General features: G+C 49.5%; 1 protein-coding gene across 1 annotated transcript in view; it reads left to right on the top strand.

Moving 5' to 3' along the window:
* The window catches only part of LOC119110079 (galactose-3-O-sulfotransferase 2), a 7,118-nt gene extending 4,051 nt beyond the window's left edge, over window positions 1-3,067 (top strand). The window contains exon 3 of the mRNA XM_037233822.1: window positions 3,057-3,067. Within this exon, the coding sequence (XP_037089717.1) occupies window positions 3,057-3,067 (11 nt within the window). The remainder of the gene's footprint in view (window positions 1-3,056) is intronic.
* The last annotated feature ends 8,293 nt before the right edge of the window (window positions 3,068-11,360 follow it).

Below are 11,360 nucleotides of genomic sequence, written 5' to 3' on the forward strand. Positions count from 1 at the left end.
ACCTATTAAGGAGCATATTTACTAAAAGAGAATTGTGCTGTACTAGAGCATCCCATTTCACTTGAAAAGTATACCAATAGTTCTAAGTGAGCTTGTTTCATCTGATGCTTACTTCAATATCTTCAAATGTGAACATTTCCTTAAACTCGCGCCCGGGTGGCAGGTTGAATGCAGCGTTCGGGTAGAAAGGGGGTCAGTTTGACCCCTGATATATCAAAAGCTAAGAGAGCTAGAAGCACTAAATTTACGGGGTAGATAAGAGCTATATGAGAGCTCACTCGTGTCGAATTCTGAGGACACTTTTCCATTAGTCCAAATAAGGTAAAAAAAAGGTCAAACTCCAGATCAGTGTCCGAAGTGCCCTTAGGCTTCCCGATGCAACCACCTTTAAGCTGGACACCTCCTCTAAGCAAAGGGTGACTGGTGTTCATTTTAGGTCAGTGACCCTCAGAAGGTCACGGTAACCAATAAGCTACGAGACTGTTCGGACTTTGTACTTAACATAAGTGTCAAAAATTGCGCTTGAAGGTATGCTCCTAACAGCAAAAGATTGATCATTGACCAGGGTCAGGTTCTTCAGGCTGATTAGGGCGATTCAAGATCAGTGACCTCTTCTGACAGCCAGGAAGTCCAAATAAGATACCTGCTGACATCCCTGTGATCAAGAAATGAATAATGAGCTTCACAAACAGCGTCTTAAGGCAAGTTCTCAAGCTATAGAACGGTTTAATTTGGACTATGGTCTCATTTTCACACCGATCAATGGAGCCCGTCTTAATCCTAAATTCAGTTGTCTAATTAACTAAGGAGCCATCTCCAAGATGTATGGATTCGTACAACACTCTGTTGTCGCATCAGATGGAACGAGTCCCTAGGTATTACCTTCGCTGACAGCCATGGCCTGGCTTTGACCTGCCATAGGTCAGCAACCGCACAAGGTGTATCTAATTTTTGTCCACCAAAGGATTGGTTTTTTATTGCCCACACCTACACACATTTTGGCGTGGTTACACCGCGCCGTTCGGAAGTTATTGAAGAAAAACCTTTGAGAGAGTCAAATTGACCCCCATCCGAGCGCGTGTTAACAATGATTGGGTCTTTACGTCTCACGGACTTTTAGGGCCATTTCGAGACGGGATGCCTTTATTGGATCCAATGTGGCCATTTCGAGACGGGATGCCTTTATCAGACCCAATGTGGGATGCCGCAGTGGTGTGGCGGCGATCCGGACCCAGAACCGACAACAGGTCCAGAGGTGGCCCCTGACCGCTATCCCCTCCCCACACCATAGTCATCTTAAGTATGAATGGGCAATGGTGTTAGTTAACGCACATTGCAAAATGCATGTATAGCACGTCTCAAGATGCAGCTTCGCATATCGCGTGTGGCACGTTGTTATAAACGTCGTTTGTGGCTCTCTAATTGTGATATATTAGGCCATACCACAGCATATCCTGTCGCACAACAGAGGCCCGCATCCCATATCAATCACAAAGCGAGGGCCGCGTGCGACGTGAACGGAAAGTTTCAATCATCTTGGCATGCGTAGCTACGTCCCTCTAGCCACGGAAAAGCATGTGCTTTTACCCACCTGCATGAACTATTGTTACCAATTTCTAGTTTGCGCTTACAAACTGAAGCCCTTTCCTGAAGCCTTTCTGGCAAAAACATTGAAGCGTGATAAAAAAAACACGGGCAGCCGGTAAAGGAATTGCCACAGGAACGTCGAAACCATTAAATAAGGATGAACCACGTAAAACGCTGCGACAGGAATCTTCCTGAATTAATGCGTGCTATGCAACGTCCGAGCCCTTGTTAAGCTTCTTAAGTTGGAGGGTTCACTGTCCTCACCTGTTCCTGCACCACTGGCTGCCACCATGGTGCGCCGCGCGCAATTCTGTGCGACCATTCCCTGTCCTTCCGTTAAATCGCCCATAGGCGTGCACGCGTTCAGAGCTCCACATGGCTGCCGCCTGCTCTGCCGAATGAGCGCCTCGTGCTCGCCCCTGCCCTCCCCACACCGGCACGCCCACGTCAGCCGACCTCCCGCGTCTGGGCACTGGGCTCCCCCCCCCCCCCCGCCAAGGCTCACACGACATTACCAGGCGCTCCGTGCTCATGTGTACAGAAGACCGGATATCCGCGTGTGTGCGCGCGTGACGGTACAGCGCGTGCGCGCGCCGACACGTCTTTGTCGAAGGCCGTCCCGACATGTCCGTTGCCACACGATGTGTGTGTGTGAGTGTGTCTGTCTGTATATATATATATATGTGTGTGTGTGTGTGTGTGTGTGTGTGTGTGTGTGTGTGTGTGTCGGCGGCCCGCGGGACGGGCGTTTCCCATCGACCCGGCGCTGTGTGGCGCCTGTCGTCGCGCCACGTTTGCCGGCCGACCTATCGCAGCGTCACGTTCGTCGCGAGACAGCCGACGACTCGGCGGCGCCGGGGCGCCTGGGGCCGCCGCGCCGCCCCAGCCGCCTGTATCGCGCCCCGGGCGGCGCTGTCGGTGCGTGACCGCACTGAGAAGCGGCTCGGCCCGGACTCCTGCCGGCCGCGTGGGTGTCGATTCAGCCGCCGCTGACTAACGCATTGACACTGGCGCCGATTGCTGTCTCGACGCACCCGCCGCGGCAGCCACACTGAAGCGTGCATCACCCTTGGAGCGTGCCGGCTTAAGAATCGTCACCCCAGTTGACGCGTACTGTTGCATTAAACATCGTTCAACAGGGGCTGGCTGGCATTCTCCGACCTAATGGGACGAAAAGCCAGTCGATACCTCCGTCACTACGCGTGGCCGAACGAAAATCAAGAGCTTGGTGGCTTTGTTATTGTCGCATTCACCAAAATGGCACCAAGTGATATCTTCTTGAACGCTGCTACAGTGAGGACGAATTGGTCCTTTCGGTATCGGTCAAAAGGGTTGATATGAGAGCTTCCATACGTCTGTGTTGTGAATTTATATCGCCTTAGTGCTTTGTGATGAAAGGAAGCTAGGCGCCCTCGTGGTCGTTGTATCGTGGGTGACCTGCGTCTTTTGCGTGCCGAACTGTCCCGCAGTTTCGCTGTGACGCTGGTCGCTGTGGCGTAGCTTTAAAGTTATGCGGTGACATGGGCTCAGTTTTTTTCTACCATCGCAACGAGGTGAATGGCTGTTTGGAGGTGCTGCTTGACTACGGACTACCAAAACCCAGTACAGTTCGTCTTTTTTCAATGACGATGAAGCACACTTCTGGAGTGATGAGACTCAAGATTATCGCGGATCATGTTCCGTTGGAGAAAAGTGTTTTTACACTGAGCGACATTCACACCGAAAGGCAACTGTTTGCTCTTAGTTTGTACATACCGCACATTTCTTATATTTTCGCCTTGCACTCAGCGCTCCGTATAACTAACGGAGTGAGGATTCATAACGTACTTTCCAAATATATCTTGCATGAGTATGAGCGTATTCCAAGGAGTTCTGCAGATTTCCTTTTTGAAATGGAACACGGTCTTATGCACTTCATTTCAGCAAAAAGAAGTTCATCTCTGATAGAGCTAAGCCACTGCTCATGACATCTGTCATCTTGTAAATTCTCAGTGTCGGGACAGAAGACAGTTTGCAAAAGTTGTCGAAGAAAATGAGTGCTTAATCATGATTCTTTCTATGCGTGCGGATGGAGCCATTTCCCAAAACATGGAAGTGCAGTTGTACAATTTACCATTTCAATGTACCTGTTTCTCCCCACCTTATGTTACATTAAGCCTACCATGTACCTTCTTGATGGGCCCTACTTCTACGGGAAACAAATGAACACTCGCTTTTAGAAGCTGCATCAGGTTTAATTCCACCAAGTGCCATACCCATGTCAACAGCTTAGCCGTGATATGATCATGGAAACTATGAAAAACTGTGTCGCCAGAAGCCGACCGAAAAGTTGGAAAACCTGGGCAAGGTTTCCGTGGAATAACCTGATCATTGAAGCCATTGCATTGTTTTGAAAATCAGCTCAAAGGCTACTCGGACTCCAAATAAAATGAGACAAGAGCTGATTTTCAACAACTCCAATCCTTTATTGCCATGAAAAGAGCTGAAGGTATGGTGTCCCGACGACCTGCGGTGCGTTTTGACCAGCATGTAATTTGCATTGACGACTGGATAATTTACATCCCGAACTGGCTGGCGGCTACAACTGCTGCACACCGTGCGACCTCTTTCGGAATGTTCTAATTCGGGGGATAGTAGCATAGCTTTTACCCTTTAAGCCTGGGCTCAAGTCATACATAGTGATTGGCCGCACATGTGACACGTATGGATCATTTTGCTTGAGCCCACACACACACATGGACCATATTCTAGAAATTTTGAACACCGAAAAGGGCAATCGATGCTCCTTCAACTTATCCTCCTTTCAAGCAAATTCTACTTTATCATAACACTACCCAACTTTACTGATGCCTAAAAACAAAATGTAATCGCAACGTCTTCGCCCACAGTATGTTTAATAAGTCATTGCTACGAAATAAAGGCATTTCAACAAGCATAGGATGTCTTTGAAGCTAAGGTACCTGGAGCATTATTTGCTTGATTGCATATTTTTGCGGACATAGATGCAATATTGTTGTATATGGCTGTGCATTTGCCCGAAGATCTGGTAGCAATTTTCTTGCAATAGGCAGCATGCCAGGCTGCCAGTGTCTGATAACTCATAGAAATTGATTCATCTCTAGCATCTTAGGATATGCCGGCCAATGACATACACAATGATATTCCAGTAAATACCGATGTCTTTGGTCCGAGCACAGAAATCGTCTAAGTGCACAAGCTACGGAAATAAGCGTATCCGAATATCCCATCGTAATCATATGCAGGCTTGAGGTGTACGGCAAACGACATTTTTGGGATAATGCTTGAAATCATCAGGAACAATTCACGCAATAGGGTTCTTACTTCAAAATTCCAACATTTAGATGGGGAATGATGACGAATCCTTGGTCGGAACCCCTGCAAAGTAACACTAAAAACGTATATTGCACGCACACACATTTATATATTTATATATATATATATATATACGAATGTGCACTATGCATATACAAATATATACAAATGCATATATATATATATATATATATATATATATATGTATGAGAGGTGGCTGACTAATTCTATTCTACATACACCAGATGAAGGGATTTTTCAACGAATTTTAACAGACATTCCTGCCGGAACGTGAGCTGAGTGCAATAGGCAGCAGCACCCCTCCGCATCAGGAGTCAGCGCTCCTTTGCCCCAGGAGTCAGCGCTCCTACGCTTCAAAGCGCTCTGGAGAGCTCTAGCGCGCCGGTTTCCTACAGCGCCCCTCTGCACACTTCAGAGCCGGGCATCAGGAACCTGTGAGACCTCCCCAGCTTCAATTTCTCAACAGAAATCGACCTGCAAGCGCCTGCTAAGAATAGCTCGGATCGCTCTTGCCGGTGAGAGCGTCTCATGGCCTCGAATGATGTCCTCATCATGATTACCGTCGGCCTTTCACGCCGACCAAAAGGTCCCTCCATCTATAGTGAAGGTAGCTGCGCCTGCCACCCCGCCAATTCATCACGGCGCCGCGTTAGGATCACAGGGGCGTGGCCGGGCTGTGGTGGCGTGCTCCGCTCGTGTCTGGGGTCTTTGGAGACCACTCGGGCTGGAGTGCCGCCAAGCCCCCTCCCCTAACAAGCTCCCGTCGCGCGCGACATCGCCCAGCCCGAGCACCCCCGGCCCACGGCGCCCGCCGGCGTGTGGAGCGGCGCGGCGCCGTACGGGTCGCCGCGTGCGGACGCGTGCTCTCCCCGCTGGGGGAGGGGCCGCGCTCCGGGCAACGTGCCGAGAGGCGGCCGCGCCGCGCTCGCCGCGCCGCAGCCCGCCTGAAACAACGGCGCTGTTGGCGCCGGTCGAGTCATTCGCGGCCGCCGGGATCGATGCTGGCTCGGGTGGGGCGGCGGCAAGGCGGGAGCGAGGCCTGCTAACACGGCGATCACGGCGCGCCAGATCAATCAAATCCATGTCGGCCGGCGGAGACGGCGCCCCTCGGCAGGACAAGGATCGGACAGGTGGCGACGGGCTGGCTGCGCGCGGCGGACTGGGAGGCGGTGGTGGCCGCCGCTGACGGACAGGGTGGTGTCCGAGCTGTCAGACGCACCGCCGGCCCCATTCGCTCCGGTCTCCACGAAGTCGAGGTCCAAAGCCATCGCTGGCATGTGCTGTGGAAGACACGTGCCGCATGTCCTTTGCTCTTTTATTACCGTGACTGCGAGATTGGATGACTGTATTATATGGCTGTGTTTGTTCTGGGTGACAAAAGATGCTGAGTAGCTACGAAAAGAATTGCCTACGCCACATGCATTTCGGACGAAATTCGTCGTGGGCCTTGAACCGGAGGAGTTTTCATGTACCTTCCACGATTTAGCAATAGGTAGACCCATGAAAAGTTGCCATGAAAGGGCTATTCTTGCATTGGTTCTTCTGGTATACTTTACTTTCTAAATTGCAAACGACTTGTGAAACATGTATATAAATCGGGAAATGTTTGTCAATTCGGACGTATGTCATTATTCTTGAGGGTACATCAAGAAGAGGCCAGATTTATCTCTCGGAGGATGCATTGTGCATTGGCTGTTTCATTCCAGTATGAGCATTACACACATCTGCCTTTCATATGCATGACACATATAAATATATAAACATAAATATATATATATATATATATATATATATATATACACAAACGTGCATAGCTATATGCATGTCAGGATGCATACGCATCTTTACATGAAGCATTCCCCTTATGCGTAGATACGGCAGTTGACTGCGCATTTGTTGCACGCATGAACCCGAGAGAGATATCAGTTTGTTAAGTTTTGTCGGCAAAATGCGTTATGGCACGTTCAAAGGCGTCTCGGTCCCCAGCGACCCCCGTGTCCAGGACGGCCACCAACGACCATCATGTCCAGAACGGTCCCTAGCGACCATCATGTCCAAGACGGTCACCAGCGACCATCATGTCCAGGACGGTCACCAACGACCCTCATGTCTAGGACGGTCAGCAGCGACCACGTTGTCCAGAACGGTCCGGCCTTGTTCGTGACGGTTTCACTCCATCGAGTCATCAAATCGATGGCGACGTCCAGCCGGACAGAGACCTTTCAGCGACGCAAAATTATTGTGTTTAATCCCGGCTTACAAAAACTCTAGACGCATCGTAACGAGTTTCTCAAGGAACTCGCAAAGCAACAGCTGTTCAAAGGCATCCCGTTTCAACCAGTTACTTGTGCCCTTGCCGGTTGTTGCTGCTGTTTCTGTTTCTATGGACAAAGGGCTTGTTCGGCGGTCCCGTAGTGCACTTTCCACCATCCTCAAATGATCAAAGGCGGGGGAAACGGCTGGATGCAGCGTTTAGAGAAACACGAAAATCCCCGCGTATGCTGTCGGAACTTTCTTGTCAACCGTCAGACAGGCGTAATTGTCAGGACCTGGGCCAAACTCATGCATGGGTGAATGAACAGCTATAATTATCCTTGGGGTCCGGGTCTATGGAAGCGCATTCGCGGAAAGCATTTCATTACCCGGTGTATCATAAGTGGATGCCCGTGCTGAGTGGTTATCAGATGACGCTAACACTGACGGGCGAGAGAGCGGAAGAACTACATCGGTTGTATTTTCATCTGACTAGTCCAGTAGAAATGTCATGGCTGTGAGAACAGGCAACACGAATCAAGTAGATGGCTAATAGTTTCGATGTGATGTTGGATGGCAAACACACAAGGTTTTAGGATGGTGGAGAATAATGGCTCTGCAAACAAGCAATGGGATGTGGGTGTTTATTTTAATCTTATTACTTTCCGAATTACGAGATACATTTACACGTATGTACGTGTATAGGGATTCTGCTACAATAATTCGTTGAATACCAAAGGAAAGTTGTCCGGTTCTCAGTTTTTTTCCCGTTGTTTGGTTCATTACATTGTGGATAGATATCCGCGTGGCAACCAAACACTGGAAGTACTAATAAGCTCATTAAGTAGTGGATGCCATTTATAGGAGTTCGCAACTTACCACGGATGGGTGCTCAAAGGCGTCAGCGTCGTCTAAAAGCGGATAATTGTGCAAAAGTTGCATGTCCTAAAGTTTACCGTTCGATACGGTGGAGATCGCCTTACGAATACCAGCAGCCGGCACGTCTTCTGAACTCCTTCGTCTGAAACAAAATGACAGGAGCGACCTGGAGCTGGAACACGGCGGGACGAACGACCTGGAGCTGGGACACCGGCGGGAAGAAGATTGACCTGGAGCTGGGACCGGCGGGACGAACGGACCTGGAGCTGGACACGGGCGGGACGAAACACCTGGAGCTGGGAACACGGCGGGAAGAATGACCTGGAGTTGAGACACGACGGGACGAACAACCTGGAGCTGGCAACACGGCGGGACGACGACCTGGAGCTGGGACACGGCGGGACGAATGACCTGGAGCTGGGATTCGGCGAACGAACTGACCTGGAGCTGGGATAAGGTAGGACGAGCAATCCGGGACCGGGGCACGGCAGGACGAACGACCTGGAACTGGGATACGCGGGAACGAACAACCTGGAACCGGAACACGACAGGACGCTCGATCTATCTTTCTGACTTCAGTTTAAGCTTCCTGTTCATTGGGAGGTCACTACCACTGTGAAATAGGGTCCGTATCACCGACGGCTACACGTGAAACTATGACGCGTGCTTGCAATTTTGCATTCGTCGTGTGAGAAGTTCGCAGTATGGCAACGAAAAAACGCGCAGATTAACACAGCTATTTATGTTTCCGAAATTTCTGGGGGGTTTCTGCGTTGACAACATGAGGGGTAACGACAACACCTTTGACGTAAGACGTTAATGGTCATTTTCTTGTGATCACGAACTTTCGTATTCACCAGCGATACAGTAACGCTTGGAGAACGGAATGACACGTTCCCCCGTGGGTGTAAGTAATCGCACACGATATTTGCGCGAAGGGAAGGAGCACCTTGAAAGGCCCCTCCCCTATTAAAAATATTTAAGGGGGACCATTTTAGGAAACGATATCTAAAGATAGTCATGACGCCTTTCTACCTCGTTCTCAGACTTCTTCGTTTCATGTTTTGATTTGATGAGTAGTAAGTAATCTGAAACTATTGCTCTTCTTACGCCCTTATTTCAGGTTTTTCTCTGATGCCCCGGATCCGCGCACTGGCTTGGGGAGACATCCGATGCTGACCGGTGTGCCTCCCCTAGCGCGAGCCGCTGAGCGCAAGCGAATGGCGAACGGTCGTAACAGCGACGGAATGACTCGACACTTTTGATGGAAGTCGGGCCTTTCCGACTGTCATTGCCGCCCCTCTGCGATAAGCTATCGGCCGGAGCTAGCCGTGGCTGGCCGACACAGCTGACCGCTGCGATAAGCTATCGGCCGGAGCTAGCCATGGCTGGCCGACACAGCTGACCCCTGCGATAAGCTATCGGCCCGAGCTAGCCGTAGCTGGCCGACACAGTTGACCACTGCGAAGCCGGTTCGGATTCGTGTCGCACGTGAGAGTGGCAGAGGGGGGGGGGGGGGCAGAACGGGCTGTCCCGCTATCGGGACTTTGCTGAGTGGGCGCATCATTGTTGTAGCTTTTCTTAGCTTGTAAATGATAAAACCACGGTAGAAAATGAGCTCAACGTATAGCTAAATGAACCTTGCACGATGATAATACTTAACCAGACCATACCTTTTGTAAAAGCTATTTGCAACGACTCATGTACCGTTTGTCTTCCCTGTCTTTTAGATGCCACATACATCAACAAGAAGCGTACCATATTTAATATGCTTTGTTGTGGCCTAAACGTCCTACAGCAGAAACAAATATCAGAATAAACAAAGCTATTTTCTCTTGAGCTGACCGGCACTGCCGTTTTTCACCCGCATGTTGACAACGCTCATATTAGTAAAATTCCCTTGGCTTTGCATTGCCGTTTGAATCAGCGGCAAGGACGGATGAGGGCCCCTGAAAGAAGACAGGGTCTTTGGGCCTTCAGAGCCCTCAAAGGGCCCCTGGATAGCTCATAAATGATAAATCGAACCGATGAACTTTGGAGGTCTTTTCAAAGGGGGTCACTTGATAGCAGGCAATAGCTTTATTTATTGCCTCACAGGTAAACGGCCAAAAAAAATGAATAATGCGATATCATGTGCATTTTAATGCACCTGACTGAATAAGTCACACGCTTAAAGGTCCGCGGTTGTACTGTGTATACTTGAGTTTTGTTCAGTTTTACCTGCATGTTGCTCGTCTTTTTTAACTTTATCATTGATATCTCCTGCTGACAATTGTCTACTTTTGTGCTTTTGTGGGAGTGTTTTTGCGTCATTCAGTGATATTTCAATTGTGCAGACCGCAGCAAGTTGCCTTCTTTTGCAGCGCCACAAGACGAAAGCAAAGCGGCGGAACATGTGCATCCAAAAACATCCATCGCATCCAACGGCAGGGGCGCCGATTCGTATTCTTTTGAGTGAGTCACTGCCCCCCCCCGCCAGTCCAATTTGGTGAGTTTGGCCCCCAAGCTTTTGGAGCCTGAGCAGAAGCAGAACAGTACAAGTGAGAGCTCAAATTAGATTAATTTTGAAGGCTTCTTATCAATGGTTCACAGGCAAATGGAACAAGGAAAGCGCAGACTGCAATGTCAGCGTCAGTTGAGAGCAGCTTACGGAGCTCGTCCAACTATGTGCACTGTAGCATTTTCTGTCATTACTACATCCTGCATGGTTGAACTGCACAACTCACCTGCCCTGTTGATCTTGGTCCTAGTTTTGGTTATTGCCTGGGCGATTTGGCGTTGTCAGGAATGTTTCAATCTCTTACTACCGCGACAAAGCGCGACCAATGAGAGGTTCCGCCACCGCGTGTTATCGGAACATCAACAAGCGCTCGGGTATAGGGTCAAGTTGACCTCCGAAATGTTTTGCGAAATTATTTCCGAACGGCCCTGCGCACCCGCGCCAGATTCTATATGCCTGTAGGCAATTGAATAACAATGTTTTTGGTATGAAACATACGTATCTTGCAGGGTCACTGAGCATATAGCAGGTCAAAGTTAGACCGTGACTGTCAGCGAATACAACTTCTAGGGATACCTTTAATCTGGTGTGACAACGAGATGTTAGGCGAAACAGACATCTCTGTGACAGTTTCTTAGAAAATTAGTCAATTCGAAAGACCTACTAATTCTATTGACACTGGGTCAGCTATTGAGGTCAGACCGAGGCCAAAAACCTGCCATTTCATTAGTCATGTGGCCATTGGAACATCTCTGAACACCCAGGCGCGTGTTAATAGTCGCGCACG

Source organism: Pollicipes pollicipes, unplaced genomic scaffold (assembly GCF_011947565.3).
Source record: "Pollicipes pollicipes isolate AB1234 unplaced genomic scaffold, Ppol_2.1 Scaffold_7231;HRSCAF=8579_pilon_pilon_pilon, whole genome shotgun sequence".
Classification (NCBI taxonomy): Eukaryota; Metazoa; Arthropoda; class Thecostraca; order Pollicipedomorpha; family Pollicipedidae; genus Pollicipes; species Pollicipes pollicipes.